Source organism: Medicago sativa, chromosome 5 (genome assembly GCF_051527215.1).
Source record: "Medicago sativa cultivar Bolivia chromosome 5, Bolivia_mono, whole genome shotgun sequence".
Taxonomy (NCBI): Eukaryota; Viridiplantae; Streptophyta; class Magnoliopsida; order Fabales; family Fabaceae; genus Medicago; species Medicago sativa.
In genome coordinates, this window is record NC_140753.1 from 77,411,563 (window position 1) to 77,437,416 (window position 25,854).

A 25,854-nucleotide genomic window follows, 5' to 3' on the forward strand; every position below is an offset into this window, starting at 1 on the left:
TTAAAATACTTTTCATTGCAGTGAATACACTAGCACATATAAACCAAGCTCCAACTTGATGAAATACTTTTTTAAAATACTATTCATGAAATACTTTTCATCTTGATGACAACCATTCAAATAAACCAAGCTCCAACTCCCCTACTTCCAAGTGGTATTCCAACATATACAGTTGAGACTGTAAATACATGTATTGATGTTCCCAAGCCAAAGAGAAAAATCAATGAATAACAACATATTGTATATTGTATATTAATATGATAATTGTGTTTCTGTCCATTGAGAGGAAGAATGCCTTCTCATTATAGCCTAACTCATAGAACCGTTGGTAACATGACAGACCAAGTACCAGCTCATCACATTAACTGATATTAATATATCATTAATTTATTGTACCAAAAAAAAAAAATATCATTAATTTATCTTATTTTGAAAATGTTAAGGTTCAATCAGAAGAAGATGAACTTAAAAGATTTTTTTTATTGAGGGTCCGTTTGTTACGGATTAAAATAAAAGTGATTTTGACATAAAATAATTTAGAGATTATTTTTTAGAGATTTTATGAAAAGTCAGAATCTATTTTGCGTTTGTTTACCGTAATAAAAATCACTTTTTTTAAATTATTTAGTTTGTTTGGATACAACTATATAAAAGCGGTTTTTTTTGTTACAAAATTAGTTCAACCTCTAAATCCATATTTTCTCTCTCCTCTAAAAAAAATCTATTTTTTGAGAAGCTGCCCTCAACAGCTTCTCATTTGAAGCTGTTTTTAGATTTTTTTTAGATTCTGATTTTTTTAAAAATTTATAACAAACGGATGCAATAAGCTTAAAAGTGATTATTTTCTTAAAAAAAGTGATTTTTTCCTAAAAAAAGCTATAACAAACGGTCTCTGAATGTTAAGGTTGAATCAGCAGATAAACTTGAAAGTTTTTTTTTTATTGAAGAGGCTGAAAGATTATCTCAATGTTTGTTGCAAAAAAATTCTAAATTATCTCTAATTGCATGATACAAAATTTTGAGATTGCTAAAGAGATTTTCATGATTCATTAGTTTTTATATTATTAGTTATTACAATAAACTATTTTTTATTTTATATTTGGTCTAGCAGCCAATACATACTTAATTGAACACATACACAATCATAGAAGATGTGGTGACCGAGTTCGAACTCATCATCCACCATGAACACTACTTCTTTATCCTTTCTTTCTTTTCGATTTGTCTTATACTAGGGCCACCCGTTGTGCTAGGTTCTCCAATCCAAATTGCTGTACATCTTTTTCTTTGGCTTCATGAGTCTAAATATCTGGTGTGCCCAAAACGCTAATTAAATGTGATATATTGTAATGATTTTGAAATGAAATTTTGTGGAAGATAGATACTAGTTATATGGAATCGCCGGATGGAGGGACTGTGGAGTGGGGTGGCTAATAATTTATTGATTTAATTAGGTGGTTAATTCAATCAAGAGTTTTTCATTAATAATTGATTAAATGTGTCACCTTTATAATGATGTGGCATATATGATGTTGATGTGTCTTAATCTACATGTGTAATTACAAGCCATGTCATTATTTTCGGAATTTATAAATTAAAAAATAACCCAAAATTAAAATATCAAATTTAAATTACCAAACTAAAATTAAAAAAATCAGACTGAGATATATTACAACCATAAATCCTGAAATCTACATTCATTGTTCTTCATCTCGGTTGTTTTCTTCCTCATATTACACTACACCTGGGTTTTCCAAGATGTTTTATGGTTTGAAATTTGTTCTTCAACCTTGAAGTTCTCCGGTTTGAATCTAGCGAAAAGAGAAATTTAATCAAAATTGGTTTTTTATGAATAATTTAAGGGTTTTGCTAACAAGTGTCTTAAGTGCATTGTTTAAGGAATTCATAAAAAGAAAATTTGTCTTGAAAATACAAGTCAAACACATATAAAAGTCATAACTACACAATTTCTAATGTAAAAATTACTACTTTTAGATGCTTAAACAATGTTCTAAGGACACTTGTTAGTATTTTCCATAATTTAATTTTTGAAATGCATTTATTTTATTTTAGGTGAATTTCAATTTAAATTTGAAAACATGGATGCATATAAGTTATGCTCAATCCAATTAGACATTGCTACATCATCATATCACTTGTTATAACCTCAAATTTTGGCTTGAATTTAACATGTCAGACTTTCACCCTCAAAAGGACAAATATGAGATTAAAAAAAATGAAGATCTACCAAGTTAATCTTGAATTTAGAAATGAACATGCAAAAACCCTAAATAAAATAAGACGGGCAAACCTTAAACTTAAACCTTTTTAAAGCCAATATTTTTTTTTTTAAAACATAAAGCCAAAATTATAATGTTAACCTATAAAATATATGCAATCATATCCACATGGTGATATGTAAATAGATACTGTGTAAAAAATTTGCTTAGTTGTCTCGTAATGAGCTTGAATTTATAATTATCCACTTCTTTATATTCAATGTTTGTGAATTTTAGTACTAAACACTTAAGCATAATTTAAGCCCTTCAAACTTTTTGTTCAAACTCTAATTAACATGGGAAAGTTGACGAAAAATGTATCGTCTGTTTTCCAACAGACAAATTGCGGATCAAGTTAAATATGCAGGACCAGCTCTCTCTATCAATATTGATTAATATGTATGGTCTCTGAAGTCTGAACTTAAGATTCGGAAAAATGTCTTGTCCTAAAAGAAAACTCAATTATTTTATAACCTAATGATTATTCAAAAGAAGTATTTAATCTGATGAGACACTGGTTGCCAATATATATATGTATAACACGTGATGAAGGGACCACAGTAAAATGATGTACATATAGTAATTAGTGATACATAGGGATAGAGATAGTAAAGCCAAAGGCCAAGCAAGTTCCTTGTGCTAGTGAAATCAAATTAAGGATGCATGTAGATTTTGTCATAGCATGTGCATTTTGTTTTAATTAGAGCTTCTTGCAGGGACAAATGCTAGCAAGTGGGCAAATAAAATGTGAGCTGAAACAAATATAATGTAAGGAATTTCAACTTGTTTTCATATACTTTAATTTTGGCTGATTTGAATAATAATGAACTCAAACAACTTAATCAAGGTGTGAAAGTTTGATTTTGACTCTTAGCGTAAGAGAAAAAAAATGGTCAGATGCTACTAGTGCAGCATGCTGGAAACTCAACCAAGTACATGATCTATCTGTCATGCTTTTATGATTTCAATAGTTTTTGTAGCATTGTGATGTATTTAGTGGTATTATATTACGGGAAAATGTCTTCACACACTTGTTAAAAAAAAAACTAAAATAAGATTATTTTCCTGAAAAAATGGTGAGAAATATTGTATTTTCAACCTTTCTAATATTTTAAATTGTTGTCTAAAATACAAAATCTCTATTTTTTGCTTCATTTACAAGTTTCCTTGATTACCCTTATATTGGTCATGAGGTGGATGACCAATAATATGCTGGTGAAATGTTGCTTAGTGGTAAAGTGTATGTTTGATTCTACTTCTAAATGTGTAGAATTGAATATAGATGTGTATAATTGGTTGTATCAAGTTTGGGTTTTGTGGAGTACAATTGATTTTGTCAAGGTTCATGACAATCATTAAATTGGATATTTTTTCTTTTTTCAGAACCGAAGTGGTTTAACGACATTTTAGATTTCTAGGTTTGAAATAGTTTTAGCTTGTACTATGCGATTAATGTTATTTTTGAATTTTGAAATTGTTGAATTCTGTTAATTAGTGTGATAATTTTTTAAAATGTGATTTCAAAATAATGTTTTTGGTTAACCCTCTATACCTTTTATTTTTTAAAATAAAAAAGAATCTTAATCTCTACACTTTCACATATGGTAAGGAGTAAGGACCTCACCAAAGATTTGTTTTTTATAGAGAGATCTCCAAGTATACTCAACCTATGTAATTGATATTATGGTGGGTATCTCAGAATTACAGTGATCTATCGTAATTCTGACATAACCAACGTGATACCAAAAACACACTCTGTCATTCACTCACACTCCACTACTAGGCGTCTAGGCCGACCTCAATAGATTTCTAGTTATATACATACAAATGAAATTGCGTCTGGTGGATGCAGTATCCTCTCTAGGTTATCTTTGAAGACAATATTGGCAGCTTATACACAAAAAACAATATTAAATCAATTTTGTGGTCCTCTTTTGTGCCAAAAAGAAAACGAGGAGGTATTAATGTGTGACATGTGACAGGTCTTAGAAAAGTGGGGGTCGTTTTCTAAATGGGAGATAGGAACATGTTTGTATGGGTACGTATGAACAAGAAGAAGGAGAACCAAATTTATCAATTCAAACAGACAAGACATGCAATGATGATAATGATAATTTATCACTATCATGCTAGCTCTATCATTTGGGATTGGGATGGAGATTTGGTACGAAGTGCTGAGAGAGATGGATTCAGAAATTTATAATAAATGATCTAAGTATATTAAAATCATAAGAATATATATATATATATATATATATATATATATATATATATATATATATATATATATATATATATATATATGGGTTTGTTAACTTAAACCAAAAAAAACACATATACATATATAGATAATCTCTCTAGAGCTTCACTATTGCATACTAGTGTAGTGCCCATAATTTCTATTGATTCTTTGATGAAATGAATTGAGTTTATTTCTATTTAGAAATATATACTCCCTCCCTTGTTCTACACAAATGATCACATTTAGTCATTTTATATATATTAAGAAAAATATATAAACATTTAGTCACAAAATGTTTATTAAAAAAAAAGCTTAAATATGTTATTCGTCCCTGCAAATAGGGGTCGCTTAAAATTTCATCCGTGCAATCGCTAATCCTTTTTTTTTGCCCCTGCAAAGTTTAATCAGTTAAAAATTCGTCCCTTGACCAAGTTAATGACTGCCACGTCATCAAATTAACAAAATGGCATGGGAATTGACGAAAATACCCCTGGCTTATTTTTTTTTGTTTTTTTTTCCTTCAAAAAAAAAATTCAGTTTTTTCCCGAATTTTTTTTACGATTTTTTCCCGAAAATTTTTCAGTTTTAATTTTAACAATTTTTTTCCGAATTTTTTTTTTACTTTTAATTATTTTTTCAGATTTTTTTAATTTAAAAAAGAATTTTCAAAATGTTGAAAGGAAAAAAAAATTAGCCCAGGGGTATTTTCGTCAATTCCCATGCCATTATGGTAATTTTGATGACGTGGCAGTCATTAACTGGGTCAAGGGACGAATTTTTAACTGACTAAACTTTGCAGGGGCAAAAAAAAAGGATTAGCGATTGCAGGGACGAAATTTTAAGCGACCCCTATTTGCAGGGACGAATAACATATTTAAGCCAAAAAAAAATAAACTAGAATCCTAACAATTGACACATGAGTGGAACTAGTCACATTAATGAATATGACTCAACTATGTACCAATTGGACCAACTTACATTGACCTTTTATTAATTATTAATTTTAAAACTATTTTTTACCTTTTTTTAAAAAAGAATCTTAATCCACTACACCCCTTATAATGGGGATACAATGAGCATTTAATTTTCCATAAGAGTGAATGTGAAATACGGTGCTTTGCCTTTGGTGGTGATAATGTTGGCATAATTTTCTCATGTATGTACCCAAAAGTTCCACAAAAAGTCAGTAACTAACTACCTCTTCACCGCAAAGAATCTTAAAATTCATAGTCAATCCAAGTCATGTAAATCAAAGTTTTCTATAATAAACACCTTTAAAATCGCCTTACTTTTCTCTTCTCACGCTGCAAGATTTTTGTGTCACATTCAATCTTACTTTCAACAAAAAAAAAAAATGAATAAACACCATAAAACAAGTTAAATACTTTTTACCATATAGATAAAAATTGTGACAGTTTATGACTTTATTCAATAAAAAAATGTGACAGTTGGTATTTGTGTATCACATTATCCTTTTAAAAAGGTTCAAAACATGGAGACATTCTTGTGAGAGAACATATAGAAGGTTGGGAAGAAATATCCAACACACACATTTGGTTTCAGTTTCTTCGAGGACATTCCTGTCTCTCCAATGGCAGGGGTTGTCCAAGATACATTTCCTGCCCATGACCATGATGAATCCAAACTTGCCATTGCAGGTAAACCATTTTCTTGTAAACTTTGGTTTTGTTCTTATAATTATTGTCTTTCTATATGGAATAAGATTCATAAATATAATATATGTTCAAATGCTCATACATTGTCTTAATATATTTTTTGACATAACTTTCACATGGCTTTTGAACGATTAAATGCAAATTTATATTAATATAATATGTTATATGTTATGTGAAGCAACTTTGATTTCATTACTTTCTTTATCATGGTGTGAAATTTTAGATGCTTAGATGTTTGGATGAGCGTCGAGTTTTAAAAATTCATGGTTTCAAAATGTAGCTTTTGTTAAAATCGTCGTGTCTCCTTCTGATTGTGCCTATCTCACCGTGAATCCAAATATAAGTATGTGTTTAGATGTTTGATATCAGAGCGGTATGTATATATAAGAACATATGTTGGAAAATGTTAACCCCTCAAATAGATGTTAGTATCTCGAGAGAGATTAGTCTTTGCATCCGGCCTAGATATCTGAATTCACCTAACATTGAACACTTCAGATTAAGTACTGGTTTCGAGCCGTGTTTGTGCTTGTGTCAATGCTTCATAGTTGTTGTTATTGTTTTATGTGTGTGAATATAATGTTAGAGTTTGTGTTGATGCAGATGATGACACAGAAGTGGATGATTCTCCTATAGAGCAGGTCAGGCTAACAGTCCCAATAACAGACGACCCTACACAACCAGCACTGACATTTAGGACATGGGTTATTGGTTTGGCTTGTTGCATTGTCCTTGCCTTTGTGAACCAATTCTTTGGGTATAGAACCAACCCTTTATCTATCTCTTCTGTATCAGCACAGATTGTTTCTCTCCCAATTGGGAAACTAATGGCTGCAACATTTCCAACCACAATATATAAAGTTCCCTTCACTAAATGGTCTTTCACATTGAATCCTGGACCATTCAATTTGAAGGAACATGCCCTCATTACAATCTTAGCTAGTGCTGGATCTGGTGGTGTTTATGCCATTAACATTATCACTATTGTTAAGGCTTTCTACCACAGGAATATCAATCCAATTGCTGCTTTTTTGCTAGCAATAACAACACAGGTGAACATTTTTGTTTTATTAAATGTTCAACACTTGCATTTTTTTTCCAATTTATTATAACCAACCAAAACAAAGTGATAGTAAATGTGCATTTTTTTTTTGTTAAATGTGAATTTTCTTCTGTTCTTGAATTTTTTAGATGCTTGGTTATGGATGGGCTGGTATGTTCAGAAGATTCCTTGTGGACTCTCCCTACATGTGGTGGCCTTCAAATCTTGTCCAAGTGTCTCTATTCAGGTATTTCTGAAATTTATTTTTCCATCATGATTGTGTTTGTAAATTCTTGCTTTTCTTTCATGTGAAGTGGAGTAATTCTTTGTCTCTTAATATTGGACCCCGTGAGTTTTTTCTGTCCCTTTTTATATGATCCATTTTAAATTATCAATAAAATTTATACTACAACCAACTTGTGATTTACTCAATGAGGTCCTATATTCAAGGACGGATGTAGCAACACATTTAACTTTTGAATATACTACACTCTTTGTTTCAAAACAATGAGTCATTTGAAGAAAAAAATTGTCCAAAATAAATGACCAATTTCACATTTCAATACAATATTAATTACTTTATCAAATTATAACTTTAATTAATACTAATTTTATCACTTACAATTCAATATATTTCACTTTACATTTATGGTAATGATAAATGCACTCATACTTGACAATGGTGCTTAAAACAATTTTTCCCATCTTTTTCACTTATATACTTTTATTAATATATGTTAAATGACCAAATAACTCAATTATTTTGAGACGCAATGAGTATAATTTTACCGTTATGTGGAATGAATTTTGTATATGTAGAACCTACTATTATGATTTCAAGTGTCAACACATGTTATTGTCGGACACCGACACATTTGGTTAGATTAAATCAATTTTCTCAATTTATTATCAGATGTCTCGGTGTCTGGTATCGCATGTATTTACCATACTAGTTTTTCCACCCGTGCAACGCACGGGCTAGAAGAGATTTATTGTGGCTTAAATCAAATACTTATAGCCTCCTATGTTTTTTGAGGAATTTGAAACTGTAGACTTAATTAAATAGAAACTTAATTGAAACACATGTAACTCGATGTTTTAAAAGAATATGAAACTTTGGACATTTAATAAAAATTTAAATCTTATAGCCTCCCGTGATGCATAAATTGATAAGTAAAAAGTGGCAAAATATTTAGTTAGTTAACCGTATACAATAACGTAAGATATGACGGTAGACTCATGTTAGTAAAGGAATTAGAAAATTGTAGAAGTGAAAAATTAATTAACTAATAGAGACCATCTCTTATTCATATATTATTTATCATTGATGAAAGAAAGCCATATAATTTCCCTAACTTCCAGTTTCCTCCCTCAGTCATCTAAAACCAAATTGCATGATTTTAAAGGAGTACTCAGCCTATGTTGTATGTAATGATGGATAAAAACAAATAGAATTTCTCATGCTACTAAAGACTCGTGGCTAATTGGAAATAGTCAAGAGAGGAACCTTGATAATGCAACAAACATAGAAACATTTTTAAAGTTTTGTAGTGATTTTTCTCATCTTTTCAATTCTTCCTTTTATTTTCTTTTGTTTTAACTTTCGTTCATCTTCTGGATTTGAAACATGCTTGTGTACAATAGGTCCATATAACATTCATAAATGGTCTAAAATAATTAAGTACATAATAATGATAATTTACCTAAAAGAAGAGGAACGAAAGTAACATCTTCCAAATTTTATAGTCCTATTGATACATAGAGACATTGATTACATGTTGACTATAAATACATTGCATATGTAAATCTAAACTTAAATAACAACATATTCTCGAGCAATGGTGCACTTTGAACTTGGTCCTCCATAGATAAACTCCCTCCATGCACATAACTCCACGGGTACATTAATTAATTAATATACAAAGTCTTCCTAGAATATCTTATTCTTGTTAAACGCTTCAAAACAAAAGATCTTTAACTCTCAGGAAAATAACATACTTAAAGAAAAACAATAAGAACGATCATTTGCAATTCTTTTTAAGCTTTGGTTTAAAATAAAGACGTTATTTCATATGTAATGAGAGATGTTTTCTGCAAATCAGTATAAAAGATGTCAGACATTTCAATTTTGAAAAATATACTATAAGTATGAGAGAAGATTATAAAATTCTTACTTTATAAAATTTGTCCCTTATTTTTTTTTGTTTTTTTCCCTTCAAAAAAAAATTCAGTTTTTTCCCGAATTTTTTTTACGATTTTTTCCCGAAAATTTTTCAGTTTTAATTTTAACAGTTTTTTTCCGAATTTTTTTTTTTACTTTTAATTATTTTTTTCAGATTTTTTTAATTTAAAAAAGAATTTTCAAAATTTTGAAGGGAAAAAAAAATTAGCCCAGGGGTATTTTGGTCAATTCCCATGCCATTTTGTTAATTTTGATGACGTGGCAGTCATTAACTGGGTCAAGGGACGAATTTTTAACTGATTAAACTTTGCAGGGGCAAAAAAAAAAGATTAGCGATTGCAGGGACGAAATTTTAAGCGAGCCCTATTTGCAGGGACGAATCACATATTAAACCCTAGAATCAATCAAAGTAAAGAAAGAAATCTAAGACCACAATTGCATGTTCAAACCTTTGTGGCCAAAAAGCTATCTCATCACATGGTTCATATTGAAATATATATACTTGCTGCAAAGAAATAACATAATGATTAAATGGAAATGCTAACCACATGATTATTGGATCAAAATCATGAACATAACTTCATTGACCCTCTTAATGAGCAATGTAACTACCTTATAAAAGTGCAACTTTTAAGAATGGATAATCAAATTCAAACTCATAATGAAAGAGAGACATAAAAAGTAATATCAAATGCATGAATCATCTCATAGCTTACCTGATTTGGACAAAAGCAGTTTCAATGATCATCAAAACCTTTAAACAGTTGCCGCTATTAAGCACCTGAACATAAACAACAACTTTTAAGAATGGATAATCAAATTCAAACTCAAACATTGATATTCAAAATTAACTCAAAACTCACTAATCAATATGAGATCTTCATGATTTGCCCACCTTTTCATGCAAAAAAAAAAAAAAAAAATTGTTCTGTATCAATATCAAAAGTCAAAACTAAGAATATCATCCACTTTCTATCTGAGACATTTTATCAAACACTTTGTAGTGCTCAATTTCACAGCAAAAAAATCAAATACAAAACCAAGTCAAAATAAGACAAATTCAATAAAATCTAAATACTCTTGCTGATGTAAAGTTGTAAACACAAAAATAAAATCAATACTTTCAAATACAACAATTTTTGTTAATCTAAACATAAAAAATAAGACAAATTCAAGACCCATTCCACAACTAATGAAAAACGTCAAAATAAATTGTCAAAATGAATCTTGCTTGAACAAATTCTAAAATATACAAAACCATAAGAGTAAGAGAGAAGGGGCTTACGTGGTGGAAGACCTTCACTTGGACTGCTTCATTTTTTTTTTCATTTGAATCGTTCTGCAAAACAAACCAGAGAGTAGGAGAAAGGTTATACAGTTTGAACATGAACATGAACATGGACCAGATATCTAAAAACAAAAATGGAATTGAAGTTCTTACCTCCGCTTGCATCGTTCACTATTTCGAAAAATCGAATATGAATATGTACCGGTTCCGATTGATTTGTAATTCAGAATGGCATTTGGCTTGTGATTGGAAACAGTTGAAATCAATGGGGATATTGATTTCTGACTTGAGAATGAAAAATGATGAAAGGGAAGATGAGAAGATGAAAAAGAGAGAATGAGGGATTGAATTCGTAGAGAGAGATGAAGAAAGAGATAGTGATAAATTGGATGTGTTTGAATTTGAATAATGGGAAAGAAAGAGATGAGAGAGTAAGGAGGGATATTGGAAAGATTCAAATTTCAAATTTCAAATTGAAGAAGAATGAAAAGGGGGGAGGGATTCTGTCTAGTTGCAGAAGTGTGTTTGAAGAAGAGGGAGTACGTTTTCTGTGTTCAGAGTGAGATAGGGACTCTTTTTACCATTTTTCTTCTAAATCCATTTAATGCTTCAGGAAAAAAGCTGGTAACGGTTGGACTATAGAGTTGGGCTGGACTTGTATGGGCCTCTATTCAAACTTGGATTTTTGCCTCTTTCCTGTAAATAGGTCCGATAGCAACATTTCTTAGAGGGAAAACTACTTATTCAAATTTTAGTACCATAAAATGCATTTTGCTCATTTTTTAATTGTGAGAAAATTAGGATTACATGGTTTTCTGGTCATGCTTACTATTTTTGATGATAAAATGAGACATTAAAAAATTGAGATTTATTGAAGGAGGCTTAGAATTGTGACACATTGGATTGGGGGGCTTGTTTTTGCCATTTGTTGCTTCATGTTTATATATTATTAAGATTAAGATTAAGATTAAGATATGTGCATGTGCTACATAGATTTGCTATTTAGGATTATGATGTTAATTTTTTTTTTTATTTTTTTTTTAAAAAAAAAAATCTTGAATGACACAGAGCATTTCATGAAAAAGAAAAGAGGCTTAAAGGAGGAACCACTAGGCTACAATTCTTTTTCCTAATCTTTGTGGCCAGCTTTGCTTATTACATTATTCCAGGCTACTTTTTCCAAACAATATCAACCATATCTGTTGTTTGCTTGATATGGAAAAATTCAGTCACTGCTCAGCAGATTGGTTCAGGAATGAAGGGTCTTGGTATTGGTGCATTTGCCCTTGATTGGAACACTGTTGTTAGTTTCACAGGAAGTCCTTTGGCTGTTCCTGGTTTTGCCATCATTAACGTCTTGGTTGGATTTGTGTTGTTTCTCTATGTTATCATTCCCATTTCCTATTGGAACAATTTTTATGAGGCCAAAAAATTTCCTTTCATCAGTTCTCACACATTTGACTCCACTGGTGCAATATATAATGTTTCTAGGATTCTTAATGAAGCAACCTTTGAAATTGATATGGATGCTTATAACAAATACAGCAAGCTTTATCTTAGTATCATATTTGCTTTTGATTATGGATTGAGCTTTGCAACTCTCACTGCCACCGTATCGCATGTTTGCCTCTTCCATGGAAAGTATGTTTCCTTAGACTCCACAATCTTTGATTATGTATTATTGATGCAACTTCTATGATAAACCATCTAACTATATATTTGGGGACTGTGAATTTAAAAGAACAATTATTCAGATGTGGAGGAAGACAACAACTGCGCTAAAGGAAAACACCGGAGACGTACATACAAGACTCATGAAGAGAAACTATGAACAAGTCCCTGAGTGGTGGTTCATGACCATTTTGGTTCTTATGGTTATTTTGGCCTTGGCATGTTGTGAAGGCTTTGGCAAGCAGCTCCAACTTCCATGGTGGGGAGTCTTGCTTTCTCTATTAATTGCATTGGTTTTCACTTTGCCAATTGGTGTCATCCAAGCAACAACAAATCAGGTAATTTTTTCTGTCTTAACACTCCGGTTTTCAGGAGAAGGGACCCCAGTAACCAGATAATTTTGATTTTCAAACAAAAGTAGAAAAAAATCAACTAAAACATGTTGTGCCTTAACATAAAGTTACTACTTGTTGTGCAGCAAGCTGGACTTAATGTGATCACAGAGTTGATCATTGGGTTCCTTTACCCTGGAAAACCTCTTGCTAATGTAGCCTTCAAGACTTATGGATACATCAGCATGGCACAGGCACTTAGTTTCCTTCAAGACTTCAAATTAGGTCATTACATGAAAATTCCTCCAAAAGCTATGTTCATAGTACAATTGGTAGGAACTTTGATTGCTTCAAGTGTATACTTCAGCACAGCATGGTGGCTTCTAACAACTATTCCAAACATATGTGATGCATCAATGTTGCCTGAGGGTAGTCCATGGACTTGTCCTGGTGATGATGTGTTTTACAATGCTTCAATCATATGGGGAGTAGTAGGACCACAAAGGATGTTTACCAAGGATGGAATTTACCCTGGAATGAATTGGTTTTTCCTCATTGGTCTACTTGCGCCTGTTCCGGTTTGGCTTCTAGCTCGCAAATACCCGAACCACAAGTGGATAGAACTCGTCAACATGCCACTTATCATTGGAGGTGCTAGTAATATACCACCAGCTAGGTCAATCAATTATATTTCATGGGGAGTTGTTGGAATCTTCTTCAATTTCTATGTTTACAAAAATTTCAAGGCATGGTGGGCGAGACACACTTACATTCTCTCAGCTGCTTTGGAAGCTGGTATTGCTTTCATGGCTGTGTTGCTCTATTTTTCACTTCAATCTTATGATGTCTTTGGTCCAACTTGGTGGGGTCTTGAGGCAGATGATCATTGTCCCTTGGCTAATTGCCCTACAGCTCCTGGTATTGTTACCAAGGGTTGTCCCGTCTTTTGAGCTCCATATTTGCTATCTATCATATCCTCATTGGTCATGAAAATATACACAAAATCTGAAGAATAATTAACCAGTGTCGTCAGCCGTCGAAAATCATTCAAAATATGCTGCGCTATAGTGCTATAGCGCTTCTATAGCAGTTACTTGACAGCAATTTATACTAAATAGTGTTTTACGGATAATAGTAATTTGTTCGAATTCCACTACATTATAGTCTTATATCTGCTATCTGAGAGCATTGTAATTGACATAGTTTCTACTTTTAAATTTCTATCTTTGGCAATTGTATAGATACAGTAGAAAGTTGAACAAGATGTACAGATTGCAAAATAGTTTCAATAAACCATGATTAGATTCTTTGTATCCAATTAAATTTGCAACCATTTGTTCTCTGTTTGAACCAATTCACAAAAGCCGCAAGCATAATGGTTGGAAGTTGAATGCATTCAATAACACAATTTAGATGACAGTTTTATGAAAATTATACACAAGTTAATAAAAACAAGAATGCTAAGAAGTTATAAATGCTAGAAAGGAAAGAAAGTAATACATAAACATAAATGATAAATCCAATATAGATAAAAAGGTATAGTAAAAATATATTTTGTGCACAAACTAGCTATTTTCATTCACTTGTTAGGTTTTTTTCTCTCATAATGTCCTCCATTTACAAAAGAAAATTGCTTCTTTGAATAGACAAAATGGTGTGCCTTCAAATATGTAGGGTATATATGACTCATAGCAGGGCAAAAGAACTACTTGCCTATGTAATCATCTGACTGAACTCCAGTTCTTAGATGCATCCCTAACATAAAGCTAAACCATAAGAAAAAGGCAATCTATGTTAATGCAACCAAGGTTAAAAATATACATCATATGGTAAATGTCATACTTATATATTAATGAGATTTTATTTTATCAACAGCAGAAAATATTGCATGGAATGAAACAAACGGTATGGAATTTTTGTGATTAGTAAAAATATTGGATGAAACCTTATTTGGGGTTTAGATTGCAGCTAATGTACTGTAAGTGATAATTGTAAAGGAAAATGCTAGATATCAAGAATGGATTTTCTTGATGAATTCAAGAATGACATGGTAGAATAATCACCCTTAGATTTTAATCTTATTTATCAAAGTTTCATAAAAAAAATATATATATAACACCCACCACCCCATGATTTCCGGCCAGGCTGAGATTTTATTGGCCAACATTAATTTCGGAACAATTTCTTGATAAAATCTTTCTTGATAAATAGCATTGCTCAATTGTAAATTTGTAATACTAAGAATATCTGATTTTAGTTCTTACATCACTAATATTTAAGGGACTAATTAATTCAAATATTCGACATATTATATGAACCAATTGCAATATAAATCAATTTTAAAGGGGCTAAAATAAAATAACAAAGACAAAAATCAAAAGAAAAAACATTTGTTATGGACGAAAATAAAAAAAAAAAGTTACATGGACGAAAATAAAAAGCGACAGAGTTACAAGGTCAAAAAGAGTCATATATATATATATATATATATATATATATATATATATATATATATATATATAGAACATATACTATGAGAATGACATTCTTATATGATAATACTGAGAATGAATAAGAGCCATGAGATTAAAAAACATTGGTTGAGATTAAAACATTCCTAAATGAGTCATTTATCATTGATATCATTATATAATTATGTTGTGTCATTAGTATTCCTTTTTTGAACATTCCTAAAATATAATTCTGAATCGTCATTAATCAAACTTCATAGAACATTTGCTTAAAAAAAAAAAAACGCTTCTTAGAACATATATTTTTTTATAAAAAAAACTTAGAACAGTGAAATGAGTATCAAGCTTCTTCCTCATGGATCAAACTGGATCACGACAAAATATAATAAAAAAATGGTTACAAAAGACAACAATTTAGAAGGAAAAAAATTGAAATCAAAGAAAGGGATGGATGTGTATTTATATGGTGTGATAAAAACCAAATTCTCCACATATTATATGTGTGAGCTCTAGCCACTAGGCTACTTGACCAAAAAAAAAAAAAACCAAATTCTAAAGGAAATCAATGAAGAATAGATATCTCGAAATGGAAATTATGAATTTTTCAATGGAGGAGATGAAGACCATGGAGAGAGTTGATGACCGAAATAAATGAATAATAATGACACCCTTTTTAAAAAAAGAATATTATTGATACAATAAAAATCACAATTATATCATGATGTTAATGACAAATGACTCATTTAGGAATGTTTTAATCTCAACTTATGTTTTTTAATCTCATGGCTCTTATTCATTCTCACTATTCTCGTATAAAAATGTATTCTCATAGTATATGTTCTCATTATTATAAGCAAAAATCAAAATTTTAGATTCATTCATTAAATGATGTATGTGGTCTATAATAAAGACTATATACATCGTTAATTGAATGAACCTAAAAGTGTTTGTTACGATGGACAACATCAGCCCAACAACTTTTAACAATTTTTCTGCACAATAAAAGGTTTTTCGGTTCAGGAATTAGACTATAAAAACGTATTTTGATTAAGGGTTCTTCAAAATACTATCGATTGAATTTAAATTCCAAGTTCCCTTTATTTCATATTGCCGGTTGCTGCATGGCTAGTTAATTTCATTGATAAGAATTCATCATTGTTGCTGTGCTACTTCAATCACTGTTGCTGCGCGGCTGTTTTTATAATTTAAAGAATCCATCAATTTTCAGGTTCCATTCTTTTACTTGCTTTTTAACATGAATTCATCAAAAATAAATTTAGTATACTCTTTTATGTTTGAGTAGTTTACTTTGAGTTCAGAATGTGAGAATCATATTCTAACGAATGATACTCTAACGAATTGTATTCTGTATAATATAATTGAAACTAGAAGTATATTTTTAGTCCGAAAAATCAGTTATTCAAATTAAAAGTTTGCTACGAAAGTAGAAACACCGTGATACCTATCTTTCATCGAAGGAGTGAAGAAGGGTTTCGAACTCTAGAAAATTCGGAAATTAATTTTTAAATAGAGATTAATTTAGAAAATTCATATTTCCAAAATGAGATTTTAGAATTATAATTGTGCATGCTTAATGAAGTTAATTATTTTCCAAAAGGACTACGTATTGAAGTTTTAAAAGTCGCGTTTGAATTCAAAACAATTATTAATTAGGTTTCAACAATAATTTATATACTTATTTATAATTTTAAAATATTGAAGTAATTTAATTATTCTTTTTGAAGGAAAAAAAATAATAATTAAAACTTTAAAACTTCAATATTTTTTATAATTTTAAAATATTGAAGTAATTTAATTATTCTTTTTGAAGGAAAAAAAATAATAATTAAAACTTTAAAACTTCAATATTTTTTTTTGAAGTAATTTAATTATAAATTTTAAAACTTTGTTTTTTAGTTTTATTAATAATTCAAAAAAAAAAGTTAACTTGCAAAAACAAAATAAATTAAATGATGATAATTTACATAATCTAAATAATCGTGACCCTCACTCCCAAAGTTTGATTGTTCAGCCATGTCCTCCAATAGACCGTGCTTAGGTCGACCAACGCGACAAGGGTCTATGCTTGGTCGCTCAAGGGCATGTGTGTGTATGTTTATCCTTCTCCCTTGAGCTTCACTATCTCATACCAATCCCCATAAATTTGGGAGAGGTTCCCTCATTTTTGAACATGCTGGTTCATGATTAAAGGAATTGATTTTGCTTATGTTAAAAAAAATATATAAAAATTACTCCCTCCCCCTTTCTTCAAGAAATATCACCACTCATTTTACACAAATTAAAAAAAAAAAAACTTTAAATAAACGAATTAAAGAGTAGTAATTTTACTAATTTATTAACAAATACACCAGACAATTGGTATGTTACATACACCAACAAAGTCCTAACACTCTAAGTTGGAGTAGAATTTGGACTCTTACAAAACACTTCATTCAATCATTATTATAAACAAAAATTCATTTTTAGATTTGTTGAATAATTGATGTATTTAATCTATATATAAACTAGATATACTAGTTATTCAATCTAATGAATCTAAAAATTGAATTTTCGAGGGAATACCGAAAACTTCTTAGAACAATTTTTGTTCTTTTTGACATCTTCTTAAACCAAAATTAAGTTGACCTTTATACATACTTTTTTTTTCCTTAAAAAAAAGTACTCCCTCCGTCTCTATATGTAAGCACCCTTTGCCTCTAATAAAAGGGTGTTTACATATAGGGACGGAAGGAATATATATTGGCACGGCAACCAAAATAATAGAGCGAGAAAGTAAAAACATAACGTAAGTATGAAAGATAAAGATGTCACAAAAGTTATCATAAATTAGTTGTCTTACTCCATTACACCTCTGCTGGAGTAGTTGTGATGCCGAGTATTTTCACATTTTTTGAAGTAACATTAAATACACCGCTTTGATAATGATCCGCTACGATAATGATAATGATTTTTGTTTTTTAGTCTTGCAATGATTTAGATTTATTAAAAAATTAAGAAAAAGAAATATTTAAGAATTATTTTATAGAAATATGTAAAAAAATATTTTATATAAATATTAAGTTATTTCCAAGTTTTTAAATATTAAATTCTTAAAAATACTCTTTAAGAATTCCTAAATAAAAAAATCTTTATAGGAAAAGATTGTCCAATCTCCAATACGTTGAATATGTCAATTTCTATTAAAAAAAAATTCCTTTTATTTTTTTCATACGAAGGTATAGGAGAGTATCGACATTTCAATAATTAATTTTAGCAATTTTGTTTGACTGGAATTAATTTTAGCAGACACTCTTTCCCATTTAAGTGACCTAAAGTTCCATAGAAAATTAATAATTACTTCTTGACAGCAAAGAATATTAAATTCGTAGTCAATTTATAGCATATCATATAATCATAATTATTAATACATTTTTCCTAAAATATGAAGATCTTACCTTAAAAATTATGTTGCTTATCTCTTATTTCCCACATTGCCAGGATTCCGTGTTACATTCAATCATACTTTAAAAAAAAATGAACAAACACCATAATACAGGTTAAATAATGAAGGGTATAATTTTTACCATAAATATAGCAACTGTGACTTGTATTTGTGTATGACATATCTTTATAAAAAGTTTCAAACAAAGAGACGTTCTTGTGAGAGAACTTACACATTTGGTTTCATTTCTATCTCAGCAATGGCAGGGTTGGTCGAAGATACTCTCCCTACACATACTAAGGATCATGATGAATCCAAACTTGCCATTGCAGGTTACCCTTTACTTCTCTCGTTATTAATTCTAGTAAAGTTTTTTAAAATTATTATTATCATTCTATATGGAATAGGATTTGTAAATACAATAAGTTAGAGTAATTTTTTTGAATGTGCCAAATATTTTTTTTTAAACTTATATAATAAGTTTAAGAACTAAATTTTTTTTTAGTAGCCAAGGCTACCCCATTATTATATCATATGGTCATACTTTATTAGTGTTCTTGATTGATATAATAGCTTTCACAGGGCTTTTTTGAATGATTAAATATGTTATTATGTCACTACTTTCTTTATGGTGTAAAATTGTATATGATTAGATGTTTGGATGAACGGTGAGTTTGACAAAATCACAGTTTTAAAATATAGCTTTTGTCAAAATCATGTAGGCTCATCAAAATTGTGTCTATCTCACCGTGAATCCAAACATAAATATATAGTCATATGTTTGCTATCAAGCAGTGTGTATATGTAAGAATATATGTTGAAAAATGTTCAAACCTCAAATAGATGTTAGTATCTCGAGAGTTTAGTCCGTACATATCGGTTTAGATATCTGAATTCATATAACTACAAACACTTTGGATCAAAGACATACATGTCTAATGTTCAAATAGCACATATGGTTACATTCAATTAATCAGTTTTCTCAATTTATTATTATCGGTTTAAAGTTATGCTTGGTGGTCCGTGTCTGTGTCAATGCTTTGTTTATATTGTTATATGTGTGTGAATATAATGTTAGAGTTTTTGTTGATGCAGATGATGACACAGAAGTTGATGATTCTCCTATAGAGCAGGTCAGACTAACAGTGTCAATAACAGACGACCCCACACAACCAGCACTGACATTTAGGACATGGACTATTGGTTTTGTGTCTTGCGTTGCCCTTGCCTTTGTGAATCAATTCTTTGGATTCAGAACCAACCCTCTGACTATCACTGCTGTCTCAGCACAGATTGTTGCTCTCCCAGTTGGAAAACTAATGGCTGCAACACTTCCAACAACAATATATAAAGTTCCATTCACTAAATGGTCTTTCACATTGAATCCTGGACCATTCAATTTGAAGGAACATGCCCTCATTACCATCTTTGCTAGTGTTGGAGCTGGTGGTGTTTATGCCATTAGCATTATTGACATTGTTAAGGCTTTCTACCACAGAAGTATCAATCCAGTTGCTGCTTTTTTGCTAGCAATAACAACCCAGGTGAACAGTTTTTGTTAAATGGTAAATTTGTATTATTTTTTTTCAATTTTATGTAACCAACCAAAAGAAATTTTAATTAAAAATGTGCTTGGTTTTTTTGTCCTTGAATTTTTTAGATGCTTGGTTATGGATGGGCTGGTATTTTCAGAAGGTTCCTTGTGGACTCTCCCTACATGTGGTGGCCTAAAAATCTTGTCCAGGTGTCACTATTCAGGTATTCTCCTCTTTCTCAAATTATAAGTTAGAAAAAAATTAATTCACATATATTAAGAAAGCAAAAATATAATAATTTGAAATATAGCTTTTAATGTTCTACTTGAAATAAGTTTTCATGAAAAGATGTAAGAACAATTTTAATTGGTTATGAAGTAAATGGAAGGGAGAGTAAATTGAATACAATTTGTATTTAATTTTACGAGAATAAATAAAAGCGAAAAAGATGATTTTTCGAAACAACATAATTAAATAGTGTAAAATATAATTTTTGCTTATGATTTGTTACAATTTTTTTATATATAATTTGAGACAGGAGTATTTCTTTATTTTTAATATCATGCTTTTTGTGTGTGCAAATTCTTGTTTTTAATTCATGAGAATGGAAAATACATAGATTTTATGTTGGAAGTCGTGTTCTTAAAAGTTTGAAAATTGTCAATTTCATAATAATTTCAAAGAAAAATTTCCATGTATAATTTTTTAACTTATGTCATTTAAGCATTTGATAGCAAGACGCATAAACTTAATACCATAACCGACTTTTTTAATTATTTTGTTTTAATCAATGATGTCTTATCTTTAGGGGCACCATAGTAACACATTTAAGTTTGGAATATAGTTTACCTTTATGCGATATAGTGTTGTCCATCAAGTTACTAAACAAATTAAGAAAATAAATTTCAAAGAGTGGGTGATTGTTGTATTTGTAGAACCTAAACTTCATATTGAAAGCGTGTGTAGTATCGACACGTGCTCAATGGCGTAGCCAGGACTTTAGCTTAGGTGGTTCAATTGTTTTTTTGGCGACTCATAATTTCTTTGGCTAGATGTAATCGTATTGAGATGTTGTTGAATACTAAATTGAAATTCCTCTTCCATCCAAAATACGAACATTGATTCATCGTGTTGCGGTAGTTTAGTCATTCATGTCAAAGTAACACTTGTTCGTAGTGCAAATTATTTTTAAGTATTTTTTTTTTTTGTTGGAGTATTCTAGTTTCATTTGTAGATCAAACTTCTTATAAAAAGAGAGTACTGTATTTCTCTAATGTGAGATTCTAATATCTTCTCTAAGGTTAGAGAGTCTTGTATTTATAGACGATGGTAGAATTATAAATTTTAATACATTTTTAATAAATTTCCAAAAAAAAATACATTTTTAATAAAATGCAGCATATCTTGAAAAATATCTATCATAATTTTTTTTTTTCAACTCTATTTTTAAAAGTCTTTATTTTGTGTCCCTTTGAAACCAAGTTGGATCCATACCTAGCCAACTTGTATGTTTGATTCCACTTTTGGAGTGGTTAAAATTGATACAAAACATGTAAAATTGATTTTGATTAGTTTTGTTGCTCTTGAGTAGAATTGATTTTATCTCAAAAATTGATTCTACTTGAAGTTAGGATTTGTAGTTTTTTTAATTTTGGAATTGATTTTTCACACACAAATTTATAGTTCAACTCACTTTTACATTTATCAAAATATAAATTATTTTATTTTAAAATCAATTCACTTAAAATCAATTTTTGTCACGGTATGATCAAACATACACTAAGTAAATAATATTTTAAGTTTTAAACCATCCAAATTTAAGATATTAAATTATGTGATTCGACTTTTACATGACCTATGTCACACTAGCTGTCAGCGTACAATAGGAGAGAAGGCTTGTGTTGGTCTATTGGTGCAAATAAGGTTCAAGGTTTGTTTTTGAGGGGTTCATATTATTACCTGTTTCGATGTGTTGGTGTTTGGTGTCGGTGTATTAATTGTACTAGGATTTCCACCCGTGCAACGCCCCCTTCTTCAAATATTCAATATTTAGGATTGTGATTTCGATTTCTATTTTTTTTTTTTTTTTCTCATTGGTAAATGATTGAATGATACAGGGCATTTCATGAACATGAAAAGAGGCCTAAAGGAGGAAACACTAGGCTGCAATTCTTTTTCCTGGTTTTTGTGGCTAGCTTTGCTTATTACATTATTCCAGGCTACTTTTTCCAATCAATATCAGCCATATCTATTGTTTGCTTGATATGGAAAAATTCTGTTACTGCTCAGCAGATTGGTTCAGGAATGCATGGTCTTGGTATTGGTGCATTTACACTTGATTGGAACACTGTTGCTGGTTTCTTAGAAAGTCCTTTGGCTTATCCTGGTTTTGCCATTGTCAACATCATGGTTGGATTTGTGTTGTTTCTCTATGTTGTGCTTCCAATTTCCTATTGGAATAATTTTTATGAGGCCAAAAAGTTTCCCCTCATCACTTCTAGCACATTTGATTCCACTGGTACAAAATATAATCTTTCTAGAATTCTTAATGAAGCAACCTTTGAAATTGATATGGATGCTTATAACAATTACAGCAAGCTCTATCTTAGCATCATATTTGCATTTGATTATGGATTGAGCTTTGCATCTCTCGCTGCCACGGTGTCACATGTTTTCCTCTTCCATGGAAAGTATGTTTCCTTAGATTCCACAATCTTTGATTATGTATTATTCATGCAATTTTTATGATAAACCATCTAACTATATATTTTGGTGATTGAAATTATAAGAATGATCATTCAAGCGTGGAGGAAGACAACAACTACGCTAAAAGGACAAGTAGGAGACGTGCATACAAGAATCATGAAGAGAAACTATGAACAAGTCCCTGAGTGGTGGTTCATGACCATTTTGGTTCTTATGGTTATTTTGGCCTTGGTGTGTTGTGAAGGCTTTGACAAGCAACTCCAACTTCCATGGTGGGGAGTCTTGCTTTCTCTATTAATAGCATTGGTTTTCACTTTGCCCGTTGGTGCATTCAAGCAACAACCAACCAGGTAATTTTCTCTTTATTAACCCTCCGGTTTCCAGGGGAAAAGGCTCTGGTAACCAAGTAATTTTATTTTTGTCTTAACTCTCCAGTTCTCAAGGGAAGGGACCCTGGTAACCAGATAATTTTGATTGTGCAACACAAGTGGAAAATAATACGGTAAAACATGTTTTCTTGGTGTGCAGCAAGCTGGACTCAATGTAATCACAGAGTTGATAATTGGGTACCTTTACCCTGGAAAGCCTCTTGCTAATGTAGCCTTCAAGACTTATGGATACATGAGCATGTCACAGGCACTTAGTTTCATTCAAGACTTCAAATTAGGCCACTACATGAAAATTCCTCCAAAATCTATGTTCATAGTACAGTTGGTAGGAACTTTGGTTGCTTCAAGTGTATACTTCGGCACAGCATGGTGGCTTCTAACAACTGTTCCACACATATGCGATAAATCAATGTTGCCAGATGGTAGTCCATGGACTTGTCCTGGTGACGAGGTTTTTTACAATGCTTCAATCATATGGGGAGTAGTAGGACCACAAAGGATGTTCACCAAGGATGGAATTTACCCTGGACTGAATTGGTTTTTCCTCATCGGTCTACTTGCGCCTGTTCCAGTGTGGCTTTTAGCTCGCAAATACCCAAACCAAAAGTGGATTGAACTTATCAACATGCCAATTATCATTGGAGCGGCCAAAGGTATACCACCAGCTAGATCAATCAATTACATTTCATGGGGAGTTGTTGGAATCTTGTTCAATATCTATGTTTACAAAAAATTCAAGACATGGTGGGCTAGACACACATACGTTCTCTCAGCTGCTTTGGACGCTGGTGTTGCTTTCATGGCTGTGTTGCTCTATTTTGCACTTCAATCTTATGGTATCTTGGGTCCAGCTTGGTGGGGTCTTGAGGCAGATGATCATTGTCCCTTGGCTACTTGCCCTACAGCTCCTGGTGTTAAAGCCAAGGGATGTCCTGTCTTTTAAATTCCATAATTGCATTCTATCTTATCCTCATTAGTCATGAAAATTTACACAGTTTCTACTTTGTAATTTCAATCTTTGTCAATTGCATAAATACAGTAGAAAATTGAACGAGATGTACATTTTGCAAAATTGTTTCTATAAACCATTTTTTTATTCTATTCTATCTATTGTAATTTGCAAGCATTTGTTCTAGTACAGCATGCAAGCAATATGTATGAACCAATTCAAAATAGCCACAAACATAGTGGTTGGAATTTGAACGTATTCGATGACACATTCTCACAACTTTAAAATGCTGATTCTTACACAATTTAGATAACAGTTTTATGTAAATTATACACAAGTTAATAAGAACAGGAATTTTATCATGCTGCCAAGTTATAAAAGCTAGAAAAGAAAGGTGATACATAGCCATGAGGTTTAGTAAACACAATTTTTGTACACAAACTGCACAACTCTGATCATTCACTTGAATCCAAGGAATCACAATTTCTTTCGTACAACTTTTACGAAAACCTTTTCACATAATACTTCCCTCATTACATCACACATTGTTTTTGTACGACGACTTCTACAAAAACCTTTTCCTATAGTACCAAGTACCATTGTTTTTGTGAAAGTGACATTGTTGGAGCATCCACAATGATGGTAAACTAATAAGGACTCATTAAATAGACCTCACGTGTACACGTCATTTATGTATAATTTTTTAATAAAAGTACTTATTAATGATCCAATGACTCCAATGGTATACACTACAACATAATTGAGATCTAGTAACAATTTTGTTACTAAATAAAGAAAAATGTTACTAATTAAATTTAGTGACATTTGAGCAATTGTTAGATAAAGTCCATGTTACTAAAAAGCTTCAGTAACATTTTATAGTATTATCGGTAACATTTAAAAACTGTTTCATATTTTTATTTTTGTATTACCAGTAACATTTTTATAGTTTGAGAACTCGTAAAAAGTGTCGCAAAGTTGTCTAGACTAAAAATTGTGAATCTAGCAAAAAAATGTTGCATATTGAAATTTAGACAAACCAAATTATCTATAGGAGTTTTTGTAGTCAATCCACCACAATGAATCTATAGAAATCAAGTAACTATTTTTACAATCCATGCAAATTACAAGACTACATCAAAAGTTATCGTAACTAAACATTTTGATTAACAATTTTGGATAACAAGACAATGATATAAGATATCCTAACTAAATCTACTAAGTAACCACTTTTTCCACTAAAAGTTTCAGAAAAAACACACACACACACACACTAGCAGAGCTTCAGCAGAGTGCCCAACCTCCTCAAGTCTCTGTGCATTGAAAGCCTCACTTGAAGAAAATGCTGCCAGTTTTCACTTTCGAGGACACAACAGAGGCCATGCCGCTCCTTCTTCATTGACCCAACTCATCGGAATAAGACTATACGCTCATGATTTGTACAGCATTGTGGAACTTGACAACCTCTTTTTTTTTTCAAGGGCCTATTGTTAAAACTGCTTTAAATATCTGGAAAACAAAAATCGGTATTGAATACTATCCAGGAACAAGAAATGGAAGGAAAAAAGCAGCAGCAGTTTTCATCATTGCACAGTAACTTAAGTGATATTTCTCAGTTGTGTCTTCTATGATGCACCTGTTGGATAATAA

At 30.9% G+C, this 25,854-nt stretch overlaps 1 protein-coding gene, 1 long non-coding RNA gene and 1 pseudogene across 4 annotated transcripts; 2 read left to right on the forward strand and 1 right to left on the reverse strand.

Moving 5' to 3' along the window:
* Positions 1–6,027: 6,027 nt before the first annotated feature.
* Positions 6,028–14,030, forward strand: LOC146925251 (oligopeptide transporter 5-like). 2 transcript variants are annotated; one of them, XM_085710220.1, is made up of 6 exons: positions 6,028–6,179; positions 6,801–7,249; positions 7,389–7,486; positions 11,778–12,350; positions 12,451–12,718; positions 12,859–14,030. In XM_085710220.1, exons 1-6 carry the CDS (start codon positions 6,113–6,115, stop codon positions 13,660–13,662), a joined length of 2,259 nt encoding a protein of 752 aa, XP_085566346.1. In that variant the 5' UTR covers positions 6,028–6,112; the 3' UTR covers positions 13,663–14,030. The 2 variants fall into 2 exon arrangements, with proteins under 2 accessions (XP_085566346.1, XP_085566347.1); XM_085710221.1 differs by having other exon boundaries at positions 12,201–12,350.
* On the reverse strand, positions 9,772–11,000 carry LOC146925252 (uncharacterized). Its single transcript, XR_015010455.1, has 4 exons — positions 10,863–11,000; positions 10,707–10,760; positions 10,138–10,202; positions 9,772–9,926 (listed from the first exon to the last, which is right to left on the reverse strand). It is a non-coding gene; the product is annotated as an uncharacterized LOC146925252 (long non-coding RNA).
* A 2,269-nt stretch (positions 14,031–16,299) lies between the features above and the next one.
* On the forward strand, positions 16,300–24,363 carry LOC146925253 (oligopeptide transporter 1-like; annotated as a pseudogene). Its single transcript, XR_015010454.1, has 7 exons — positions 16,300–16,411; positions 18,883–18,957; positions 19,721–20,169; positions 20,286–20,383; positions 22,278–22,850; positions 22,950–23,216; positions 23,395–24,363. The product of XR_015010454.1 is annotated as an oligopeptide transporter 1-like (transcript).
* Positions 24,364–25,854: the final 1,491 nt, after the last annotated feature.